General features: G+C 47.3%; 1 protein-coding gene across 1 annotated transcript in view; it reads left to right on the top strand.

The window, feature by feature from the left end:
* Positions 1-26,424, top strand: part of SERGEF (secretion regulating guanine nucleotide exchange factor) — a 219,351-nt gene that overhangs the window by 26,806 nt on the left and 166,121 nt on the right. Inside the window, 1 exon segment of the mRNA XM_025459675.2 lies at positions 22,552-22,718. Within this exon segment, the coding sequence (XP_025315460.1) occupies positions 22,552-22,718 (167 nt within the window).

Genomic DNA, 26,424 nt, shown 5'->3' with positions numbered 1-26,424 from the left:
GCTGTCCAAGACTGACATGCATTCCCCGGTGGTAGGTGCTTACTTGGGCAGTTTACGTGGTGGCAGGGTAACTTCACAGCTCATCTGTATGGGAATCTTGGGATGCAGTCTTTGCCTCCCCCTCCGGGAGTCTGGTGCCTGCCTGCAGTGTCTGCGATGGAAAAATACTTTTCTCTGTTAGTCAGAGGCACTTGGAAAGAGTCCAAGAGAACCTGTTCTAATCTGGGAAAGTTGGCAAGGATACCTGTGTCTCAGGATGGAGGAGCTGCATTCTAGAAACCTTTCTGAAGCTGCTTAATGTCCCTGATCATTGTTCTCAGGAACTTCGCGGGACTCCTGGGTGACTTTATCCAGGCTCAGTGACCTGCAGCCATCTCATCTGAGAGTCCTGATTTCCTGGCCTGAGATGCTTCTAGTGAGGTCTGGGTGGCAGATGTGAGGTCTAGCGTGGCAACCTTGGTCAAGTCACTCTACCTGTCTAGGCCTCAACTTCCTCATCTCTCAAGTAGGATATTAAAACCTGCCTGCATTCTACGTTGGGCTGCCACGAGGGTTAAATGAGTGAATCTGTGTGAAAGATCCCAGCTAACTGTAAAATGCTGTCCACACCTAAGTGAAGGGTGCCTGCAGATGGGATATGTGCGTATGTTAAGGGGTGAGCAAGAATTTTAGTCAGTAGGGTCTGTGCGGAGCTTGAGACATACCAGCTTTCCCTCCAAGGGCTTATGAGCCGGCCAGAGACGCTCAATGACCAGCTCTGTGAGGGAAAGTTGCCTAAAGTTTTTCATTTACACACAGGCCAGGAAGTGGCTTTTTCATTTTGTCAACAGTTAGGAAGGCCTTCGTGGCCTTAAGAGTTTTCCTGTGAAAATCTCTGATCACAGTATTGCTCCTTCTCGGTACACATCCCAGTTTATAGTTGTATACATCCGTGTGTTTTCTTCTTTAATGCCTAGACTGTGAAAGCAGCGTCTGTTGGCTCGTGGCTCTGTCCCCAGCACCTGGCATAGGCCTGGCACATCATAAATGGTTAGTAACTAAAGTTGCGGAATGAATGAATAAAGGGCAAGGTAAAAAGCAAGGTGGGCTTTGAAGTCAGACAGGCCTGCGTTTCTGGATCTTAGCTCTGTCAGCCTCCTGATTCTGTGGCTGTGGTCAGCCCCAGCTCTCTCCACCTCCGTTGCCACCACCGTGGGGCAGGCTCCTGAAACGTCTTATTTGGGTCCTGCAGTGGTCTCCGACTTTCTCATCTTCCTATGCTCCTTCCCCACAACTACTTGGTCTCCATACCTCAGCTAGAAGGTCTTTACAAACCCACTGTGTCACATTCCAGTGGCTTCCCAACATTCTTATGGTGAAAACATACTCCTCAGTGGTCCCCCGAGGCCCTGTGTGGTCTGCCCTCTGCCTCCCTTGCCAGCCCCATTCCGTACCATGCCAGCTCTTGCTTTTTCAGCCGATCTCCACTCTGGCCTTTACATGGTACCTTGAATGCGTTATGTAATTCCCACCCACTTTGTACCTCATGTTCCCTCTATTTGGCACACTTATCCCTGCGCTCTCTCTTCATTTTGACTTAGTTAACGTACTTTTTTTTTTTTTCACACCGCAACTTAGTCATTGCCTCCCCAGGGAGGCCTTCCCTTGACGTCCCTGACTAATCACTTTTCCCTTTATCTGTCTCATAGCACTACAACTTCTCCTTTGTGCTGTTTTTTGTAGAATTTTTTGACTGGCTCCTCCTCCCACTAGACCATGAGCCTTATAAGGGTCGGAGCTACATTGCTTTCACTCAGCATTATGTCCCCAGTGCTTGGCAAAGTACTTGGCACATATGAGGTTGGTACTCAATACACGTTGGACAAATGAATAAATGAGCTTACTTTCTCATTAGGAAAATGGGTAAATATTGCTGACCTTATGTGAGGATTAAATGAGATGATGTCTTAAAGCTTCCGGTATCCATGAGGACTGGGCTTGTGTCTTGATTCAGTACACATTAGCTTCCTCTGCTCTTGGAAATTCTGGAGCTCTCTGGAGGTCATGTGCCCCATGTCTTCCTCCGGCAGAGGTCTCTGTGGGGCTGATTTGCATGTCTCTGGACAGGTAACAGGTTGATTCAGGACTCTCCTGGAGAATGCAGAAAGATCGATGCTTACAAATGCTAAGTGCTGGTTGTTGGTAATTTATTAGAATCTCAAGCAAAATGATTTATACAAGATCCTGACCCTAATGTAGGGTTGGTCAGAGTGTCTAGAATCTGGTTGCTTTTGGCATCCTGAAAGCTTTCCCTGCGCTACGCAGTATCCCAAAGTAGTCTTGTGGTCTCACAGAGGCTATGGACTGAGAAAGTGAGCCCAAATACAGAGTTCTTGACATTCTTCACTTCAGTGTCACTTAAGAAAGTTCCAGAGACTAGAATGTTGTAGAGAATCAGAGAAGAAGACACTTTCTCACCTTGCAGGTGAGAAAACTAGAAGAGGAGAGAATGTGATTTATGGTAGCACTTAAGCTGGAAATCCAGTTCTACTTTTCAGTAAATTTTTTTTCCCTCCCATCACAGTCCTCTGGGCTCTTGGTTATATCCTTTTATAATTGAGATATGTTTTATTCTTTTGTTTCTTTAAAATGGGGAATTGTGTGACACACGTGGAAGGGACCAACTAACTCTTAGCCACTCTCCTTTCTTCAAGTGTCACTGACCAAGAAATATTGTATTTGATGTCCAAACATAAGTGAAATCCAAGCCCAGCCATTGATTCACACTATTTTTTTTGAGTTTATAAATATGTCTAATGCTGATTTTTCTGTTTTGGGGCCAAGATCCTTTTTAGGATAGGGTGACAGTGTGTTACTCCATCTTCTTTGGGACCATATATCATGAAACCTCAACCAAGCTCAGGGAGATTCTGACCTCATGGGCTCTATTTAAAGCAGATACTTTGGAATTCATGATGTTTGTGCTTTAGAACTCTGAAAACCCAATGGTTGAAAGTCAAAGTGAGCCCAAAGGACTATTTTGAAATGAATAGCTTTGCTTGTTATTAAAGGCATTAGTTTTTTAATCCAAGAATTTTTAGAATGTTTGGAATGGATGAGAACTTTGAGCTCATCTGTCCTGCAGTTTAGAGGTGGGGAGACTGAGGACTAAGAAGATGCCATGAGTGAAGGAGGGAGGGCAGAGCTCAGGTCTCAAGGCTCTCAGTGCAGTGCTCTTTTCACCTTGTCATATTCTCTCCAGAGATGAGGAGATGTGGATGACTTCACTAATCCAACCTAGGGACCCGAACCAGGAATAGTAGTTTCTTCTGTACACGAAGTTCTGCTTCACTGATTCTTTACCTGAAATGTGTAGTCATAGATCCCCTTAATGGATTTGCGTGTGGAATAGAAAGTAGGAGATGGTGCCAGGAGCAAGGGTCAGGAGGCGATTCCAGGATTCACAGAAGTAGATACATTTCTGTTTATGGTAAGACAATAGGAATCATAGCTCTTATGGACCACTTTTATCACTATAAAGTGCTTTCCTATCCATTTTCTAATGTGAAGCTGGCAAAATGGGTGTTATCGACAAGTCCATAATTAGTTAGCTGCATCGCTCTGGCTTATTAGACGCAGAACTAAAACTTGAACCTGGTCTTTTGTCCCTAAACCTGCTCTAATTCCAAGTATGTATCTCAGAATGCTCTAGGTCATTAACTAAACTTCTTTTGCTCTTCAGAGAAGCATCTTTCTCCAATTTCTGCCAGTGATCCTTCTAAGCAATAAGGAAGAAAATTCTTAGTTATCCTTGATCCTTCGGCAGGTATTTGTGGAATGCTTACCTATATGTGTGTAGCACTGCGCTACAGAATATGGGGAACATAAAATCCAGAATCACTTCAGGAAGCTTGTGGTTGGATGAAAAAAATGAAATATTTAGTAGAAGAATAAAGAAGAATGTGGAGAGTAAGAAGAGTGCCCGAGACCCTGAAGACTCTAGGGCTTCAGGGAAAGGAAAGGTCCATGTGGGCGAGGGTGGTCAGGGGAGGGTATGAAATCCTTCGGGAAGGTCACATTTTAAGGGTGGAGAGTTTGGCATTTGGTTCTGTTGCTTTCTTCTTGTCCTCTGGCAAGACACAAAACTCTCTGGTCCCTTTCTTCCCATCTGGGCAATAGGAGGTTGTGGACATATTTATCTCTAGAGACCATTCCAGCTCTGAAATTCTATCCTACATTAAAATAAAACTGGCTTAAGGAAATAATTACAGACGTATTGGAAGATTAAATATAACACCATTCATTGCAGCCTAATTTGCAAGAATTGCATGGACACAAGAGAGAGTGTAGGGGGATTGGTTAAAATAAATTATGATACAACTGTATGTTAGCATATATAGTCATTAGAGTTTTCAGAAGGATATTTAATGACAGGAATATGCTCATGATATAGTAAGTGAAAACAGTAGATTATAATAAATTACTACGCTATAACTTCCAACTTTTTTTTTAAAGGATGTTTGAGTAGGAAAGACTAGAAGGAAACATACCAGAATTTTATCTCTGATTGGTGGGATCATGTGAGGCTTTTATTTTCTTTTATATTTTTATGTTGGATAGTTTGTAGTCTGATTATACCCCCCATAAATGTTAAGGTTAATGAATAAAATTTCTTGCCCCTCCGTCAGGGAACTAGCCTCTTCACCACCCATTCCAGGGTCTGTGTCCTTGACACTTCACTTCCACGGGCTTCACTTGGGAGGTCTCATGGAAGAGAGGCAAGAGACTGTAGACGGAGACAGGAACTCAGAGATCTATTTTTGGCTTAGTCATGAGTCAGCTTTGTGACCTCAGACAAGTCCCTTCTGAACAACCCTGAGCCTTGGTTTCCTCATCAGAAGAGGGGGGTTGGAGGTCACAAGAGGTCCTTTGAGCTCCAAAGTGATACTTGCTCCTATAGACAGAATTTCTCCACTGTCGTGGAACTGACCCAAGGCTTATTGGTTTCTGGTATCCTTGCTTTCCTTCCTGCTCCTCTGCACTGGGTGCAAGCCCGTCTTTCCCGTTTAGAGTTCAGGGTGGGATTGAATAGTTTGTTGGTAGGGCTTGGAGCGGAGAGGGTGTAGTGACAGCATTACGCCACTAGAGGGGAGCCTTGTTTGCTCACTTCCCCTTTGCCACTGCCCTATGTGGTGCAGGTGAAGAATAGCCTTGATTTGCCCTGATTGGGTTTCATATTCTAGAATTTCAGAATTAAAAGGACTTTGAGGATCATCTAGTGGAACGCCCATTATGCTGCAGATATGAGATAATAGAGGGCAGAAAAGGCAAGTGACCTATTTAAAGCCACGCAGTGTGTTTTCTCAGGGTCTGCACTATAGGGTTTGGGAGAAGCTGCAGACAGAGCCCAGAGTGTGGTCAGCGGAGTCCACAAAATGTGGACAGTTCCCACAATTGTGTAGGAATTTGAGAGGTCTGCCTGGATGTGCCTTGACTGAGCTGCTCTGGCCAGGCGCTGGAGATAGAGAAGAAACGACATACCTCTACCCCGAGGTGCTCGTGTCTGGTGGGAGAAGCTCATGCAGACTCATGGTGCTACCCCAGCGTGCCTTCCTCATCCGCAGGTGGCATGCGTGGCCTGGGATCTGCGCTGGGTGGTGACTCGGAGGCTGGCCTACAGAAGGCCTGCAGGTGTCCTCATGACTGGTGCCCTCTGAGGTTAGGCGATGGATACCTCGGGCACCTCCAGTTTGTCATTTCCCGTGCATTTCTTCAAGCAGCGCTCATATGTTCCCGTGTCCTGCCTTAGCGTTGCTTGAAGTTTGCAAGGAATCCTGACAGTTTGTTTCCCACTGTCAAAAGGCTTTGTTTCCTTGGTCCCGGGCTGACTTTATTTTTGGTTTGCAGGGTGCCCATCAGCATTGTGGTAAAGTGGAACTGTGGGCTGGTCCGGGAGCCAGGCAGCTGTGACATCTTGGATAGCTCCTTCCTCTCTTTGGGCAGCGAGGTCAGGCTCTCAGCTGCGGTGGTGTCATCTCTGCTAGAGAGATGAAGTGCTGGCATTATTTTTGGTTTATATGTTTGGCAATGAATACCCATCGATCTGTGGTCCATGGAAGTGTGGTGGGTGTGTCCCGCTGAAGCAGAAGCAAGATTTCATGCTCTGAAGTAGGATTGTTCAAATAAGCCACTTGCAGAGGGGCCTGGGCAGAGCCAAGTGCGGCTAGGCCTGGAGGGCCACCAGATGGCAGCAGTAGGCAGGCAGACCGCCTTGGGGTGCGATGAGTAGGGCCAGCATCCAGAGTCAGAATTAGCAAGGTCAGAGCTGGAAGGACCCCTAGAGGTCACCCAGGCCCTCTATTTATGGATGGGAGAACTCAGGCCCAGGGAAGGAAGAGGTTACCTAAGGTCTTGCTGTGAGTTAATACCGATTGTCTCCTTGCTCAAGAGAAGAACTGAGATCGTTTTTGGCCTCTAGCTGGCTGCCCCCCAGGAGAGCCAGGAGACAAGGGCCCGGGCCCTGGGCCAGTGAGCCAGAGGTGAGGAGGGAAGAGGACAGCATTTGAGTGTCCGCCTGGATCCTGGTTTCTTTGAGCATCTGGTCCTAATGATTTTCACCCTTGCACCTGCAGTAAGGGCACTGCCCGGTGTCTTTTCTGCTCCCGCCTGTCTGCGCAGCTCTCCTCTGGGTCAGGGCCCTCTCATGAGGCTGGGCCATCATGGGATCTTCCTCAACGGTCATCTCACAGCCACCACACCCAACAGACGGGCTGGCCCATGGCCTTATACTGCAGTAAGACATGAGTTAGTTGGTCGGACAAAAAGGGTGCTCATGCAGGGCAGGGAACCAGTCTTTGCCAAGCACCTACCCTAGATGCACTGTCAGATGCTGCCACTTAAATACTCCTTATAGCTTCACTTCCTTTGCATCCCGAGTGAGGAAATTAAGGCTCAGAGAGGCTGAGTGGAGTATCCAAAGTAACACAGCTAGTTAAGCAGAGCAAACGCTCGGACCATGCTCTGTTTGATGTCTGAGGTCATACTCCTTTTGTTCCATCATGCTACCTCCCCTCGACGCGACTGTGCTGGAGATGTGGCAGGTGACTCTCAGGCTGCAGAGCAGGGAGGAGCAAATACCATTCTCTCTTCCTGGGAGTGTGTGTGGGGGGTAGGCTGCTGGGGAGGAGGCCTTAGAAGCAGTGCAGGGTGGGGTGGGGAGCAGTCGGGGGAGGTTCGGGTGGCAGCTGGCCAGGGGACATCGCGTACCTCTGCTCTCTGTGCTCCGGCACTTCCCTGTGCCCCACGAAGCTGTGGCCACGCTTGGGTGCTTTCTGCCCACTGTCACCTCACGTAGAGGCCCTCGCTGTCTCCCCACATGAAAATAGCCACCGCCACCCTCTCAGCATGCTCTTCTCCCTGCCCGGCTTTATTTTTCACGATAGCAGTTGTCACTGCCTGAAACCATGGTATCTCTGTTTGTTTACTTAGCTGTTGTCACTGTCTCCTCAGCAGACGAGAGCCCTACCAAGTGAGAGACTTGTTCTGTTTTATTCACCTCTGCATCTCCCTGGGCACGGAGGAGAGGCTCGGAGAGCGTGAACGGCAGGGAGTGGCTGCAGCTTTGGGACGTGGAGGCCGTGCTGTGCCCGTGGCTGTGCTCAGGAGACCCAGCCTGTGGCCCTGCTGCTCCCCGCCTTCTCGAGGGGCCCGGAGCAGGGAGCCTTGGCTCCCCGAGCCTGACAGCGAAGCCCAGTGCCACGTGGCTCTAGGGCCGGCTTTGACCCCGTGGGTCCATGGGGCTTCACCGTGGGTCCTCGGTTTCCCCATCTGTCCTCAGTGGGTGGAAACACCAGCCACGCTGCAAGCTCACCAGATGGTCTGGGGAAGGGCCCAGCGGTCCCCGGCGGGGGGCTCGGATCCCATTCAAGGAATCCTTCTCCTCTTTCCTGGTGGGGATTGATGTGTTCCAGGAGCTCTCTAAAAGTGAGCAGTAATTTCACCATAATTTTTAGGTTCTTGACAGATGGCACTGTGCTTGCCCTTTCTCGGGGGACCTGGCCTGTCTCACGGGAGCTCTCAATAATAGTGACAGCCAGTGCCTTAAAGTGCTCTCGGACATGTGCCAAGATGAAAGTGGCCCATTTTGAGGAACCTTGGGTCAGCTTTTTCCTAACCTGAGAGTGACTTTTCACTGTGGGAGGAAGCCTGATGTGGCCAAAAAGAGCCTGAAGAGCCGGGTTCAAGCTCTGTTTGGCTGCTTGTTGACCATGTGCTCTTAGGCCAGTCATTTAACCTTTCTGGGCCTGAATTTCCTCGTCTGTTAAATGAGAGAATCATAATCTCTAAGTTGTCTGCCTTACAGGGACATATTATGTCATTCACTCATTCACACATTCCTTCCTTCACTCCTTCACTCTATCATTCAATGAATATTTGTTGAATAGCAGAGGTGAGGGGAGGGCATTCCAGGCGGGAGGAATAGTGGAAACAAAGGTATAGGAGTGGGAGGGGCCCCTTGGCGTATTTTGCTTAGCTAGGGGCCGGAGAGAAGCAGAAGGGACTGGAATCATTCAGGTGCAATAGGCCTGGGTCTTTATTCAGATGTTACGTGTGAGCAGTGGGAGGAGCAGCTAAGGTTTCCTTGGGGGGGGCGGGGTGACCCATAAGAACAATGAAGGAAAGGCCGTGCCTCAGAGTAGCTCTTGCAGCTCCTTTGCTGCAGCCTCACGCCTGCCTTCTGCTTCAGGCCTCACGTGTGTGGCTGGTTTGTAGGTTCTTTGGCCCTATGCCTCATGAGCTAGGTGACCCCTGGAATGCACACGATTGCTAGGGGCTGGAGTTACCTGGCTCATTGGTCTGCCTTCTGGGGAGCTGTCTCCGGCCAGGTGGAAGGTCGCTTGGGAAGCCAACATTTCTCAACGGCCCAACAATGAGCAGCTTGGGGCTTCTCCCACACTTCCCTGAGGAGATGGAGGTGTGCAGGGAAGGGCCGCTCACATTTACCAGAGACACACTGTGTGCCAGGCGTTTTGCCAGGGCGTTACAAAATCATCTATTTACAGAGTTTGCCGAGTAAGGCTCACGCCCGGTTCACGTGGGACCTCCTGGAAGGTTAAGAGATGAGGGCTCACCCTACCTAGTTACTGGGCCTTCCTCTGCTCCGTGTGCAGTGGGGGGCCAACAGCACCACCACGTCAGCTTGAGGCCACAGTGAGGATCACAGAAGATTCTGGATGTGAAAGCACTTTGTGACCTGGAAATTGCTGTGTGCACAGGCAGGGAGGCAGAGTAGGACCACCTCCCAGTGAGAGTATTTGAGGTTTGCTTGGATCCTTCCATCCTGATGGAAGGTTCCAGCCTTTGGTTTCTCCTCTCCTTGCACTTTCCTCCAGCCAGCCCCAGAGTCAGTGCTTCTCGTCACCCCTTCTTCCCTTTAAACCCACAAATATGAAGGACTGTTCTCTCTCTCCCTCTCTTTTTTTTTTCTTTTTTTAAGAAAATTAACCCTGTGGTACAGTATTAACATCAAATTGAACTTCCTTTTTTCCATTTTGGTAAAAACAATAATAAGTCACAGAATTTTAATGCTGGAAGGGACCATCTTCTCTTTATTTGAAATGTTGGAAAACAAGCCCGGGGAGACAGTTATGCAGCTAATGGATGCAGAGCCAGGATTGGAACCCAGTGGGACCCTCGCCTGGGGCCTCTTCACTGCCCCATATCGCCCCTTTTAAGGGAGGCTTCAAGTGCTTCGTCGCCTTTATGGAGGAAGAATCCAGCTTAATAAATTTCATTACACCAGCCCCTTTATGTAACAGGGCTGTTTCCGGGTCCTGGCAGATGGTCCATAGTAACAGTGCTTTGCTGATTTGGTTGGAGCTGATCCTATGAAATGAAAAATCCTGTGTAGCAGATGCCTTTCCCAGTCCCTGGCCATGGAAAAGTCAGCCTCTCCAGGGAAGGCACTGTAGCTTTGGTTACTTAACGTCTCTGGTGTGACTAGAGGGGAATGCCACCGGAGGAGACTTAAACCATGTCAGGTTTTCACAGAAGGTCACGTTGGTGACTTAGAGTTTCTTGGCAGGTGGGGTGCTGGTAAAGGGTGTTTCTTCTGGTGCCGGAGGGACAGATGGAAGCAGGGAGCAGAGTGGGAGGGAGATGAGCAGATGTGGAAAGAAAGGACAGGCTGTCCTACCATGGATCTGGCCTGCTGGACCTTCACACATAGGAGGCCATGCGCTTCCAGATGAGCAACTTGAATATAACTGCATTGTTTGTCACACACATCAGCCTTGACAGTGGACTTTGATCTCAAGGGACAGTGGACCCTTCCACCGAATTGCTGGGCCTCCATGTCTCCCAATTATCTTGCCTTTCCTGGTGGGTGCTTGATCATAATGGGTTCTCCTCAGTGGCCTCCGATGGTGATGCTCATTACTGACACTGCTTGATGCAAGTGGCAAATCCCCAAGCCACTGTCTGTGAGGTGGGCGTCACTTCCCTGGGCCTCTCCTGACCTTGTCCTGCTGCTCAGCTATCGCCCTCAGAGGATCCTCACACATCGGGGGCGGAGAGTGCTTCCCTGTTGGCGAGTGTAGCTCTGTTAGGACCCCAGCAAGTCTTTTATGTTCACCTGTCATGAAGAGCCTGGGAGAGTTTCCTGGGGGTGGGGTCAGAGGGAATTTGAGAGGTACCAGCCTAAGTCATGCTCTAGACACTCTCACTGGTTGAGCATACACTGGTGTCCCTGGATGGCCCCCGCCGCCACCAATCCTTGCTGCTGCCCCTGGTGAGTTATTTGTCCGCTGTAAGAATTGGGTGGCAACCTTTGTCTCCCCCGTTTGAAGATGTTAATCCGGGCTTCTCATTAACCAACCACAAGCCAGTCTCTCTTGGAGTGCAGGTAGTATTTCTGAAAGGCTTGTGGGATCTCTTGGGGTTTCAGAGCTGGAGCCCTGGCTTCCTCCAGTAACAGCTTTAACGCCATGGTGAGCCTGGTGGGATTCATGGCCCAGGTTATGGTGTGTCCCCAGTCCTGCTCCTGCAGGGCCTCAGGGTGGTCTGCAGGGGGAGCTGTGTGCCCGCAGCCCAGTGCTGGGATCTCACTGGCCTCCAGCGTGCCTCTGTGCAGGCCGGCGTGCTTGGGAACTGCGGCTTTCCTCGGCAAACCAGCCTCTCAGGTCTCATTCCCAGCTCCAGCCTCCGGCTTGGGCATCGTGAGTCATCAGTGGCAGCAACAGAAAACGCGGCCCCGCCAACAGCTGGGTGCAGCGCCTGGCCTTTCTCCTCTTCTTTTTTGGTAACTTCATACAGATGGAAGCTGCTGCTCACCTTTTGTAATGGACAGTGACTGAAAGTGGAGCCCAGGGCTAGGGCGGCAGGTCTGGGTAAGGAGAGGAGGAGCCTGAGGAGGTAGGGCAGGGCTGTGTGTCTTTCTGTCACCCAGCCCTGGGCCTCCCAGGAAGTCATCCCAGGGAGAAAGGCAGTGAGGGACTGTGTGGGCCTCACCTGTCTCTCTCTTTCTCTGCCAAGGAGCCCAGAAATCTTTAGCTCATGTAGGTCGAGGTAGGAGCTGTGAGACGTTGACTGGTACTTCTCTCAGAACCCGTGGACAGGATGTAGTCGAAGTCAGGGTGGCCCGGGTTCGAGGCTTGCTTTGCTTCTAACTCGCTTGTTTACCCTGGGGAAGTAAGTCACTTTGCTTACTGGGCCCCACTTTTCCCAGCCAGAAGCCGATGGTTAGAGTGCTCTGAGATCCTTTCCTGCTGTGAGCCAGTCTGTAACGAATGTAAAGAATTTTGAGCCTTGTTCCCATGATCATCTTGAACATTTGAAACCTGTAGCTACTTCTCCAGATGAACAGTGCTCACTGCATGAGGACATAGGTACGATTCCTACCCGCTCAGAACTTACAGGCTGTCTTCCTCTTTCCCCACGAGGCAGTGCAGAGTCTGCTGGGAAGCAGGAAAGTGGGGTTCTGGTTCTGGCTCTGCCAAAACACATCGTGTGTCCTTGGGCAAATCATTCTCCTCCTTCAGCGTCATTTTCATTTTCTGTAAAGTCGAGGGATTAGACTCGCTTCTTGGCTTCACCCCCCCACCCCGTTCCCCTGTCCCCACCTCCACTTTTGAGCCTCCTACCAGCTCTTCTGCAGGGTGTGATTCTTAGCTGCAGAAGCCCTGGGGTATAGTTTCCTTTCTCACTGGGAGGGAGAGAAGCAAGATTATTTTTTTAATTACGCAGCTAAGATTAGGCTGCAATCTGCATTTTAAAATGTTATTAATAAGAGTCTAAAAGTGTGTGAAGAAGCTCTGGAGTTTGAATGTGACACAAGCTGGGAAACATCTGCAGAGCCCCCAGCCTCCACTGGAGAGTTTCCTCCAGGCGCCAAGCGAGTGCTAGGTGTGATCATCAGCCTGGTGTAGGCCTGGACCCCTGGCGGAGCAGGGAACCCAGGCAATCAGCCAGAGCAGCCCCCTGAGAGCAGGGGCTCACGGCCCAGCCTCTCCTGCTGGTTCTTTGCAATCTGGCTTTAGACAAAGAATGATGGTCATAATATTACTAACACCTCTGTTAGAGTTGACAACAGTACTTTGTCTCCCTTACCTTTCATCACCGTCCTGAGAGGGAGATGGAGCAAGTTTCATTGCCCCTGTGTGAATTAGCTGAGTTCTCAAAGATTCTTCCATTAAGCAAGGTGCTGTGTGACAGAGGAAACGCCCCAGATGGGAAGTCAGGGGTTGGGTGCTGGGCCTGGGCCTCCACTGCTCTCTCTGGCTCTGCCTGGCCCCCCTTTCCCTACTTATGCTCTCTGTAGCACTTAGAGTCATTTGCCAGAGCTTATGTTTTATATGATTTTTCATCAATTGCCTGTATTCCCCCTCCCATACCCCCAACCCTGCTTGAATATAAGCTCCATGAAGGAAGAGAGTTCTGTAGCCTTTAGTACCTGGGACAGCACCTGGTATATAGAGAGGGGGCAGTGATGATAGGTTGTATATTGTGAATACCTGGCTCTGCTTCTAAGTAGTCAGTGTGACTTAGAGAAGTTATTTTCTTCAGTTTTATCTTCTCTTTGGGGAGTTGGATGGGATGGTGTCTGATGTCCTTGGTGGTGTACAAAAATCTACAGTAAGAGTGATGCCTAGACCTCTTTCAGTGAACATCAAGCACCTGCTCTGGTTCAGGCCCTGTGCTAGGTGCTGTGAGGAATGCAGAGGATAAGAAAGATCATTGCTTTTCACCTCTTAGTGGGTGTGAAGGTTAATTTTATGTGTTGCCCTGGCTGGGCCATGAGGTGCCCAGATATTTGGTAAACATTATTTTGAGTAGTTCTGTGAGGATGTTTTCTGGTGAGATTAACATTTACATCATAGACAGTAGAGATGGCCCTCCCTAATATGAGTGGGCCTCATCCAATCAATTGAGGGCCCCAATAGAACAAAAAAAAGGCCCTTCCCCAAGTAAGAGGGAATTCTCCTGCCTCATGGCTTTCTGGGACGTCAGCTCTTTCTGCTTGACGGCCTTTGAACTGAGACATTGGCTCTACAGATTTTGGATTTGCCAGACCCCTCCATAATCATGTGAGCCAATTCCATATAAATCTCTCTGTGTATATCTTATTCGTTCTGTTTCTCTGGAGAACCTAGGTTAATACAGAGGGCAACGTAAGACCTGTCATCAAATAATCTTGCATTTGGTGGCATAGAATAGTTGTTGAAACAAAGGTACAAGCATCATGACAGTGGCTTCTAAAGGAAGGGATGTCAGAAGACAGTGGGATGCTTTAGGGAGACAGTGACATCTGAGTCACTGAAGGGTGAGAAGTTCTGTAGGTAGGGCCAGCATCATGGGCTCACCAGCACTGTGGGCTGGGGCCCAGAATGACCCTAAGGCATGGGAGGGGCAGGTGAGGTATGCCCTTGACAAGAGAGCAACCGTCCAGCATTGAGAGAACACAGGTGCTTACAGGGAGGGACCATGTGGAAGGCCAAGGAACTATTTAAGCAAACCAGGACCCAGTTTGGGAGAAGAAACCATTCCTCCCTGCTCTTGTCTGCGTGGTATAGATAGTCCTGTATCTGGTCTGGGGCCTCCTCAGGGTACAGTCTGCCTTGACTTCTATTACCAGTGGTCCCCATTTGACAGCTAATAGAGTCAGTGATGAAAAAATGGAGTAGCTGTGTGGAATGCCTGGCATATTGTGGGGTTCTGATCTTTGGCACGTAGGCCAAGGATGAAGCTTTTGCAGTCACTCAGCAGCCAGGCTCTTTGTGTCCCTGTGACCTTGAACAACCTCTAGAAGTCCTTGGAAATGTTCCCTTTTGAAGAGGTAGTGTGACCCAGTGAAAAGCAGTGTGTCCTCTGCAGGGCAGTGACTGGGGGCACCAGGTCTGGTGCCAGGCCTCCGGATTCTGTCCAAGCTCCGTCCACTGACAGCTGCAGGACTCTGAGACCTGACCTCTTGAGCTTGAGACCTAACCTCTCCTGTGCTTTAGTTTTCCCACCTGTAAATTGAGGCTTAAAATAACGCCTGCTCTTGAGGCGTTTCTGTGGGCTAAATGGGATAATCCATGGAGAGTTTAGCATAAAATAAGTGCCCTCAAAATATTAGCTACTATTTTTATCATCATCTTTATAGCTTTGCAGCATACTAGCTGTGTGATCTTGAGCAAGTCACTCAACTTCTGTGATCTGTTTCTTATCTGTAAGAGGGGGTTCACACCAATCATTCAGGGCTGACTAAAGTAGGTAATTTAATGGCAGTGCCTAAAGTAGAGTTTTACACAGAGTCAGCTCTCAGTGGAATTCTCCCCCGGCCCTTGCCTTTTGTTCATTTTCTTTGCAAGCTGCTTCTCCCCTTTTCAGCTGGGCAGCCCATGTTTGAATTTTATTCCTGCATTAACTTCAAAAATTCCAAACCTTTTTATTGGAAATATTGTCCATGATACAACTTTAGAGACTAAAGAAATTTTACTAAGAAATAACAGGATGTATAATCAATTCAAATCTTCATTTAAATTGTTAACTATTTGAGTGATTTTTTTTTAATCTTTTTTTTTTTTTTTTTTTTTTAGAGAAAGAGAGAGTAATGCACAAGCTAGGGGGAGGGGCAAAGGTAGAGGGATAACCAGGCTCCCCACTGAGCAGGGAGCCCAGCACAGGGCTCCATCCCAGGGCCCCAGGATCATGACCTGTGCCAAAGGCAGATGCTTAACCAACTGAGCCACCCAGGTGCCCCATGAGTGATCTTTGATATTAAAGTGGATGTTTTATTTTAGGATGCCGGTCAGACTAAATATTCCAAAGATGCCAATAAAATTGTATTGTGTGCCACTCATTTTGACAGTGAAGATTTTTAGACATCGTTGTTGAAGTGTAGATCAGGAATGTCTCAGAGACCATTTAACCCAGTCCTCTTATTTTATGGATAGAGAGAGTGGGCCCTTGGGGGAGAAGGGATCTGCTCAAGATCATGTTGCCTAAAAGAGAAGCCAGGAATAGGATCCAGATCTTCTGAGTCTTGGGTTTAAGTTTCCTCTCCCTTCTCCACTGCTCTCTTCTTTTCCCCTAACTTCATTTGTTGGTATGGCATGGTACTTCAGAATCCTCTGATTTGTCAGATACTAGGGTCTTACAAAACTCCAGAATTCCAAGATGGAGCCTTCAGTGCTTTTCCCCATCTTTGCTTGTCCCTGGAAACGTTGACCCTATGACATTGGTTGGTGGGAGTTGGCTGAGAAGATCTGACAAATTGGTAGACACTGTGGGTGGACGCTGGAAATCCTTGATGAGGCTGTGGAATTCAGCTGGGAGAATGAGAGTACCCATGGCTAACATTTACTATGAAGTATCACATACTTTTTACAAAAGTATCCTCACAACAAACTTATACGTAGATGTTATTATTCCCATTTTATAAATGTTGAGTAATTTGCTCAAGATTATGGAACCAGTGAATGATAAAATTCAGAAGTTAATTTCATTTGTTTATTCAGGCAACAAATATTCATTGAGTACCTGCTTTGTGCTGGGCATTATTCCAGGGTTCCGAGATGAGAAAAACCAGACCATCCCCAAAGTCATAGAGCTCACTCTCTGGAAGGGAGACTGACACTAAGCAAAAGTCTTCCTGATGAGTATACATTTATAAATTTGAGACAAGCGCCTTGAGATGAGGGACGTGTTTCTCCAAGATAGTTACATGGAGGAACCTGGTCTAGGCCAAGGGCTCAGCAGAGTTGAGGATGTAGCAGGAGTTGACTAGGTTAAGGGGCCTGGGGTGGTGGAGACAGCCTGGGATGACGGCGGTGGCGCGGTGGCCCCTGGAGGAGCTGCGCAGCACATTCGTGCACATTCACAGCCTGCTGTGACTGCTTCCGGCACCTGTGCTCTGAGCTCTCTTCCCGCTCTCCTTCCATGGGAAGAGTAAGCTGGGGGATGCCAGTTAGTTCCGCATTTGCCAGTCTTTGGTTATTGTCATCAGTACCTTTTTATAAAATCCTTGTCCATGTGGCAGAACAAAGGATGAGTTACAGAAATCAGGTTCTTACACTTCACTGACTTAGAATTAATAACCTGCAAGTAACTGGTGTTTGTCAGCAGATGAATTAAAAATGTCAGAAACTCCCAGCTAGAGAGTAGCTCACTTCTTACCCGTGTGTGCCCTAGGAGGCTTCGTAGCACCCTGGAATATGCTACGAGAGGGACTGAGGGGCTGTCTGGCCTTTTCTCTGCCTTGACCTAGGGGTGTTTTTTTTTGTTTGTTTGTTTAAGATTTTGCTTATTCATGAGAGACATGCAGAGACATTGGCAGAGGGAGAAGCAGCCTCCCTGCAGTGACCCGATATGGGACTTGATCCCAGGACCCTGAGATCATGACCTGAGCCAAAGGCAGATGCTCAACCACTGAGCCACCCAGGTTCCCCTAGGGGTGTTCTTTTAATGACATCTATCTCTGTTTGTGACTCCCTTTGGGACATTCACTGATACTCTGTTCCTTTTTGGGACATTCTCTTAAGAAAGAGTGAATGTTCCTTTTATTACACTGTAATCCATCTTGCTCTCATTATCAGGACCCCTTTCCCTGGAATGGGGTAGAAATTCCCCTTCCCCAAAGAGCTTAGATATTGCTGGAGTGGCTTCTTACCTGCTGTTACCGCCATTCCAGAGCCCTCAGATGGTTGCTGGAGGAAGCTGCCTCCTTGAATATTAATTAGCCTCCCAGCCTCCTGACCTCCTTCTGCCCTGCCAGGGCTTTGCACAAAATTGTCTTCTCTTCATTTACTTCCTCTTTTTTTTTTTTAAGACTGTATTTATTCATTTGAGAGAGTGTGAACATGCAGGTGAGGGTAAGGGCAGAGGGAGAGGGAGAAGCAAGCAGACTCCTTGCTGAGCAGGGAGGGCACAAGGCTTGGTCCCAGGACCCTGAGATCATGACCTGAGCGGAAGAGAGATGCTTAACTGACTGAGCCACCCAGGTGCCCCACTTACTCTTTATTTATATTTGACTCTTTGATGTTTGCAAAAGGCCTCAGAAGAGTTAAATCATTTGGTAATGAAATACTACTTCATGATTCCCATTGATGGAACCACAGATCTGGCATTTTTGCCCTTTTGTCTATTTCATTTAATGGTACCATCACCTTCCCACCAACCTTGAAATCCTGAGATCTCAGAGTGGGGCTCATCCCCTCCTGTTCCCTTTCTCTGACATCTGATGCCTTGCAAATTCTTAACTTGTTTCCCCGCTGTGACTTCAACCTTAGGTTCAGCCCCAATCTGTCTTAGGCTTGTGTAATTGTAGTGGCTTCCTTCCTTCTCTTTCGCTTGCTACTGCTGTGCCTTTGGATAAGTGTCTAGTTCCTTGTGCATTAAATGGGGCTGGGAAGAATGACACACAGGATACCACATAGAGAATGCTTAGACTAGTACATAGCACACAGTTGGTGCAACACAAGTTAGCTATGAGTATTCTTATTACTGGTCCCTCCACCTTTGCCAGATGCTCTGTCCCCGAACTCTCCTCTGATTAGGCCCCACTCCTGCTCCCCGTCTGCAGTCTCCCCATGGTCTAGTTAGCAGCAGTTCCCAAAGTGAGCATGAGTTGAATTGCCAGGGTATGGAGGGAACAAATTATGACTCCTTTTATGTGTTTCTATCTCATTCTTTTATTTTTTATTTTTTTTAAAGATTTTATTTATTTATGAGAATGCACAGAGAGGAGAGAGAGAGAGGCAGAGACGCAGGCAGAGGGAGAAGCAGGCTCCATGCACCGGGAGCCCGATGTGGGATTCGATCCCGGGTCTCCAGGATCGCGCCCTGGGCCAAAGGCAGGTGCCAAACCGCTGCGCCACCCAGGGATCCCTCATTCTTTTAAATTTTCTACTTTGTGAGTATATTTTACAGTGTATGCTTTTTTTTTTTCAGATTTTATTTATTCATTCATGAGAGACACACAGAGAGAGAGAGAGAGAGAGAGGGAGAGAGAGAGAGAGAGAGGCAGAGGGAGAAGCAGGCTCCATGCAGGGAGCCTGACTTGGGACTCGATCCTGGTACCCCAGGATCAGGCCCTGGGCTGAAGGCAGCGCTAAACTGCTGAGCCACCTGGGCTGCCCTACAGTGTATACTTTCAAATAAGGATATATTTATAATTTGTATATAACATCTACTTTAATAAATAGATGAATATATATGTATATATAGGTATATATGTGTGGATATATATATATATATATATGTATGGTGTGTGTATGTTTGTCAATTTTTTATATATACATCAATTTTTATATAAAAAATATTTTACTAATGAGAGTGCAAGCCAGCAAGTTTGGACTGGTTTGGCAGGTGAGATCCAGACCCTGAGCCTGACATTTCCCTGTGGTAACCCCAGACTGCAGTCCTGACTCGTCTTGCAGTCCCTCTTCCTCGTGACCTTTGCTCTCTTCTTGTGCCTTTTGGTTTCTGTCATCGTTCATCCCCTCTTCCCACTCCTAGAACGTTTTCCCTCATCCTTGCATTTTCTTTTCCTTTCTAGAAGTTCACCTGAAATATCCCTTGTTCCATCAAGCCTGCCGGGACAGTTCCATCTTGAAATCCTCCAGGTTCCTTAGGCATGCTCGGTCCGTGCTACTCACTTGGTGCCTGTTGTTTTCTGTGTTGTGTTGGGTTCTTTTGCCGCCCATACTTACCGTCTTGGCTCCATAGTGATTTGATGTCAATTTGCACATGGACGTGCCTTGAAATAATATTTCATTTGCTGACTTTATTTTGTACCGTTGGTCCTTTTTCTCATTTATCTGAAGATACCTACCTACAGTTTTTAGATGACATTAATGTATGTATCTTTTATCACTGTAATATGTAATTCTTGACTATGGAAAAAAATTCATTTGTTACATTCGTGCCCTGAATCTCCTTGGATTTGACAGCATGCTTCTGCTGGAGACGTATTTTTGTCTACAGTGCATGAGTGAACATTTTTTGTATGCGGAGTCATTGTTTTCTTTTTACTTCAGGTGACCTAAAATCATCATCCTTGTGTTAAATGCCTTTATTTCAGCACTTATCGTCCTGTGTTTTTTAAGGCTTCCTGGGAAGTGAGCTGGTACACAGAACATACCTGTTTGATCTGGACTTTCCCCTTCCTCAAACACTATAAAAATTGAGATTAGCTGGGCAGTCATTGAAGCTACCAGTGGTCTTGGAGTCAGAAAACGAAGGTTTTAATCTTGATTCTACCATCTACTGGTTGTTGGGTTTTGACCAAGTCCTCTAACCTCATCTGTGAAATAAGTGTAGTAATCTATACTATGTGGAATTAGTTTGAGGATTAACTGAGATAGTGGCTCTGAATATGCTGGGCACCTAGGAAGTGACAGAGAAGTATTTAAAAGAAGAGGAACAGTAAGAATCTACTTTGTCTTCTATGAGCCTTCTGATGCAGGGTATATTTGGGGGACAAACAGACAGCTTCGGAGAGTGCACCTACCTGACTGAGCAGCTTCAGAGAGTGCACCTACCTGATTGAGCAGCTTCGGAGAGTGCACCTACCTGATTTAGGCTGGGGAATGAAGGCTGGACATCTAGTCAGCCTGGTTTTTGGGCTTGTCTCTAATAGAATAGCTGTGGCCTCCTCAGGGAACATGAGAATTAATTAGTTAATCTTTGTAAAGTGCTTTGAAGGTGAAAAGTGCTATGTAAGTAGAATGGCTGAATTGCTATTGGAGATGGAATCATGGCGGCACCATATCCTGGCAGTCTTGCGTGCCTTGGACATCAATAATCAATAGGAGAGACGATTCTAAGATGTTTTACTTGATAAGAAAGGATTCATTGTGGGATTTATGTTAACAGTTCTTTGATAGTCTTGGAGATAGCAACTTGCCAGTTCTTTCCAGTGGAAGGATGTCTGGGTTGGTTAAGGAGTGACAGTCTCATCCTCCACCTGCTTGGGACTCTCCCTTCTAAGGCAGTCTGGTTATAAATCCAGCTCAAGTAAAAAGATAGTTTGCCAGTTTTGGATGCTTTGTGGGCTTTGGGCACATGGGCTTTTTTGTGGGCCTACAGAAGTGAGAGAAGAGTGTTGAGTGTTGGTTATCCATTGACGCAGACCCTGTGTGAATAACCAATACAGGATGGTACCATGAGCTCGTAGATGGAGATATGGCTTAGCTTTGTGACGCTGGGCTGGTCACTTCTCTGAACCTTCTCTCCCATTAAATGGGAACATAGTAGTTGATGAGTACAGTAATAAAGGTGGCCAACAGGAGGATGGGAGTTTCCACCCTTTCTGTGAGGGATTGAGGGGTTAAGAAAGGTTTCATAGAACTGATGGTACATGAGCTGGACTCTATAGGTGGAGTCGTAGTTTATCAAATGAATAATGTAAGCAAAAGGCATCAATGGCAGAAGGAACGAAACATGTGAGGCCATGAAATAGCACATCTGAGTGGACCCACTTTCAGTTCCTGTCGTATACCTGATAACCCATGGGCTGCACACACCTTGTTCCCTCTTTGAGGAAGCTCAAAATTTCTTGTGAACTTCTTGGTATCTAACTCGTGTCCATGAGTAAATTGATCCTGAGAACTATATCCCTTCAATATTCTGACATTTCCCCCATGAGTCTGTGGTTGTGCTGTAGCTGACACTATAAACCATATGTTGATGGGGGGCCAGATGAAGCTTTGATACTAAACACAGTAGTATCATAGTAGTAGATTTGTCTAGAATTTAATATGCATTGCTTGGTGTTTTGTCTCTTAAGCAGAGTTTTTCTTTGTTAAAATAAACATGTATAAAGAATTTATACAGCGCACATGGTTATGCATATTTATTGCAGAGAATCTGTTAATAATCTATGTCTCATCGGATTTTGCATTTCTGTTGAAATAACAAATGTGGCACTTGGTACAACTGAACGAGTTTGGTGAATTTTTTCTTATCTGGGAGAAGAAAGGCATTTCTCTTTTTCCAAATTCCATTTTCTTCAATCATCTTCTGCACTGGCCAGCTTCCCAGGTGGTGCATCTGGGGGACTGAGGCTTTCCTGGCTGTAAACGATTTTGTCTTTTTTCCCTTCTCTCACTCCCTTCCTTCTACTACACATAGACATTGGCCTTGGGACTATGAGAATTGCTCCTTTGGGTAAGAGCATAGGCTCTGAAGGTCATCTTATGGAGAGAATACACATGAGACTGGCTAAACGTAAGGTGCTAAGAAACTGTGACAGAGGGCAAGGCAGGGGGAGCCTAGGGGACTTCAAGGTGGCTGATGGCCTGAGAATAGACACCTGGGCAAAGCTCAGAAAGTGGTGAGGAGGGGATCCCTGGGTGGCTCAGCGGTTTAGCGCCTGCCTTCGGCCCAGGGTGTGATCCTGGAGTCTTGGGATCGAGTCCCATGTCGGGCTCCCTGCGTGGAACTTGCTTCTCCCTCTGCTTGTGTCTCTGCCTCTCTCTCTCCATGTCTTTCATGAATAAATAAATAAAATCTGTAAAAAAAAAAAAAAAAAAAAAGGTGGTGAGGAGGCCATAAAGTGTGGTCAGAGAGTTCCCTGTAGCCCTGTCCCCGTGTGTTAAGATGCAGACATTGCAGGCTTTAGAATCTGCCTCCGTGGGGCACCTGGGTGGCTCAGTCGGTTAACCATCTGCCTTTGGCTCAGGTCATGATCCTGGGGTCCTGGGATGGAGCCCAGCATCAGGCTCCCTGTTCAATGTAGAGTCTGTTTTGCTCTCTCCCTCTACCCCTCCCCCTGCTCATGCTCTCTCTCTCTCTCTAAATAAATAAATAAAATCTTAAAAAAAAAAAAAAAAGAATTTGCCTCTGCTGGAACCCAGCTCTGGTGCTCACTGCTTGTTTGATCTTGTCATGCCATTTTATCCCTCCAAACATCAGTCCCCTCATCTGTGGAGTGTGGCTAGCTGTGCTCTCCCTACAGGAAGATAGGATGGCTCCTGGTACATGGTAGTTGGTACTAAAATAAACGTTCATGCTTCCTCGTCTCATTCATTGCCTGCTCATGAGAGCATAGCTGTGCAACATAGTCTTAATTCAACTAATGTTTGTTTTTAGAAACTGGCAAGGTGTTTACCTGGGGCCGGGCGGACTATGGTCAACTAGGGCGGCAGTTGGAGTCTCATGAAGACTGGAAAGCACGAAATCAGGATTCATCCTTCCCCTGCTCAGGACCTCAGAAGAGCATGCCTTCCTCTCTGCGTTGCTTAACAGGAGCAGCTGAGGTAGGAAGTGACTTTCCATAGAAGTGATGCATCTCTTTGTCTCGCTTTGCATTGAAGCGTTTATTGAGGGCCTACTGGGTGCTTCTAGTGAGGGCATCGTGGTAGGATCCACGTTGGACCCTGAAGGGGTCCTTGCCTCAAGTTGCTTGGGTTTCAGTATGGTAGAAAAGGGAGGTACCTGGATAACTGTACTGCAAGGCAGACTGTGTGTAACTCCTTTAGAGACATTCCCAGTACTCCAGGTCTGCTTCAAAGAGTGAGAAATGCATTCAGGCTCTGGGGATCGGGTTAGGCCCGAGTCATGGAGGACATGACGTTGAGCTGTGCCTTGGAGGATGGGCCAGACTCAAGCAAGCAGCTATAAGAGAGAAGAGGACTTTCAGGTAGGCACAACAACAGAGTCACAGGGGCAGGGAAATGAAGAAACTGTTTGGGGGACCGCTGGTGGCTCAGTTTGGCTAGAGCATGAGGAGTCTGCAGGGGCGAATGTGAGGTATTATCAGAAAGATGGGTTAGAACCTGATCAAGGGGGCTTTTATCCTGAGCTAAGTATTCGGCACTTCTGTTTATATTTCCCAGGGTAGAAAATACTGTAGTTCAGTTCCTTATTCGAGCCCCTTTAATTCCCTGAAATGTCTTGAATTTCTACATTTAAAGCAGGAGTCTTAATTTCTCCAGGGTGTGTATTTCTGTTACTAAATTTTACTTTACTGCTGTCCTTAAAAAAAGAAAAGGCTAGGTTTTTGAGAAGAATGAGGATGGCCACGTAGGAAATGTGCCTCTGAACCCAAGTTGGCTTAATGAAGGAATTCAGTTTTCATTCAGAGTCTGTCAAAAAAAATTAATAAGCTAGCGAGACTTCTGTAATTAGCATCAGACTAATTACAACCCTCTTCATACCTAGAGGGCTTCCCTTCCCCCGGGGCCTGCCTGGCCTCCTCCTTCCGGCTATGTAGGACGCTTCTCAATTTCTGCTGCACATCCCAGACCTGCTCCTCCTGGGCCTTTCCTTAGTGCTGAGGTTAAGTCTGTCTGTCTTTCTCACTCTCTTTTTTTAATCAAAATGGCACTCATTAAACAAAACCACAAAGGCAATTTAGAGATGGTAATAATAATAATAATGATACCATCCCTAATCTTAATCACCCTAACAAGTGCATCCCTTTTTGTATACACACATGTACATACTTTACAAAGTTACAGTGATAGCATTTAGTTTTCATTTATTTAGTCTTCATTTATTTAGTCTTCATGTATTTTATCACCAATGCTTTGCTTTATTTCTTCCTAATCTCTAAGGTCATTTAAAATGGACTATATAGGATCCCTGGGTGGCTCAGCGGTTTAGCACCTGCCTTTGGCCCAGGGCGCGATCCTGGAGTCCCGGGATCGGGTCCCACGTCGGGCTCCCGGCATGGAGCCTACTTCTCCCTCCTCCTGTGTCTCTGCCTCTCTCTCTCTCTCTCTCTGTCTATCATAAATAAATAAAATAAATAAATCTTTAAAAAAATAAATAAAAATAAAATGGACTATATAACATATATGAGTCCAAGGTTCTGGGATTTTCCAAACCATTCTTTGATTGTTGGACATTTATATCATTTCCTCTTTTTTTGTCAGTATGGTGGACTCTGCAGTGAACACCCTTTTGAACTGTTTCTTTAAGAAACAATCTGGGGGATAAAATTGCAGGGGCAAAGGCTGTGAACATCTTTATGACTTTTGCTGTGTTTCTCAAGGTTCTGTTTGAAAGAAGTTGACTCCCCCAGCAGTGAATGAGGGAATGCACTATTTTAGCTGGTATTGTCTGCTTTGCCAGTACAGGTGCTGAGAGCTTGGTACCGAGTGCTTTAGACCCTTTACTTTTCTTTGTCTTTCTCAGAACATTTAAGACTTTGTGGTCTGGAAGCATAGCAGAGGCCCAGAGGCTTCATGGATCTTTCTGAGTCTCTGGTTTCATTGGCAAGACGAGGATCCTAATGCCTCCCACAAAAGGTCATCAATGAGGATTACACACAGGGTTCTTGGCATGGGGCAGGCACTCAGACACTGTTGGGTCCTTTCTCTTCTTTGCCTTTTAACATCCTGTGGTGGCCGTCGTGTGTAGCACTGTGACAGATGAGGCCAATCACACATATAGCCTAAGTTGCTGAGAGTAATGTGACTTTTGTTTAGCTTCTAGGAAGGGCAATCTGGGGAGTTGGCTTGAGCTCTGAGCCTCGGGCAGCTTCATTTTATGGTCTCTCCATCTCTGCTCTCCAGTCTCTGGGGTGCTGGTATGTATACTTGCCAGTCTCACTGCAGGTTCAGACCCCAGGCTATCTCCTTTCGGTACATTTGGTCTGGGAATTATCCCTGCTATCAATGTCCAGATCTGACCTATCAGGCATCTATTTGCCTGAGGCCCGGAGCTGGGCTAGTGGGCAGCTCTAAGCTGCTAGGAGTGAATGCACCTTGGGAAAGATAAAAACCATACCAAACTAGGTGTTGCCCTGAGCGGGGCTTGGCCAGGGACATCCAGGGACACCTGTGGAAGCAGGAGTAGCCTAGAAGTAAGCTAATGATTGCTGACCTTCAAGGAAGTGAGTGCGGCCTGTAGCTGAGCAGTTGCCTTCTTCTCTGTCCAAAGGATAAACGGAGTGCGGAGCAAGGTGTCTGGGCTGGGATCCAGAGTGACAGCCACATGGGAGGGGAAGCACAGGTGGTACAACCATTCCTTTTTGTGAACAAAACAAAGCAAATTAACACAATGTTACTTGGTGGTTATTGTGGGCCAGGCAGCATACTGAAAACTTTACGTGTATTATTTCATCTTCCCAATAAAACTGGTACAAGTGTCGTAATCGCTGCTTTATGAATAAGGAGACTCAGGCTCAGGATGGGTAAGTCACAGGCCCCAGATCACACAGAAGGGAAACACTGGGACTGGGACTTGACCTTGAAGTATTTGAAGCTCACATGCTTTCTGTGTAGATAAAGTTGCATCTGTCCTTTTGCATATGTATCCTCACCTGGATAAAAGTTCTGGGAGTCTAGAAGGCAGAGTCTCTGATTCCCAGAGAGTCTCAATTCTACCTTCTGAGCCATGTCTCATCTCTAGCCTGAGAAAGACCTTGAGACTGTAGACCCGACAGGCCTTTCTTTCGTGTTCTTATGGTGGTGACGACTATGTGTTTCTTGCTCTATCAACTTGGCCTTAGATACTCGGCTCACCTAGTCACTCTTGGAAAATTCCAGGTATAGCAGAGTCATCAGGACTAACCCGCCCCATGTACGCATCAGGGCAGAGTGTGTGTGAACCACAGCAGCTTCCCTGGCCCCGGCTGGTGCTGCCACCTGCACATTTCCCATGGAACCTTGGCTCTAAACTCTGCTTAAAGGTGGAAGCCTGTGTTTCACAGTTGGGCAGAAGTGCTTGTGCTCACTTAGTGGGTCCACTGGGGCTCCCCAGGATTCAGTAGCAGCTAGAGCTGGGCATCCAGTGTGTTCCTGGAATGATTGGAAGACCTGCTTGACCAAGGGCAAACAGCCTCTGAGGGGGCAAGGTCTGGACTGGGGGTCAGAAGACCTGGCTTCTAGCTTTGCTTCTCCTGGGATTGAGTGAATTTGGGCAAGCCCCCTTTCCTCCTATACCCTCAGTTCTCCCATATGTGGGTGGGGGATGTTAGACCAGGTGATTCCTGAGGTTTCTTACAGATCTAAGAGT

Source organism: Canis lupus, chromosome 21, assembly GCF_003254725.2.
Source record: "Canis lupus dingo isolate Sandy chromosome 21, ASM325472v2, whole genome shotgun sequence".
Lineage (NCBI taxonomy): Eukaryota > Metazoa > Chordata > Mammalia > Carnivora > Canidae > Canis > Canis lupus.
This window is presented reverse-complemented; position numbering and strand designations above follow the sequence as displayed.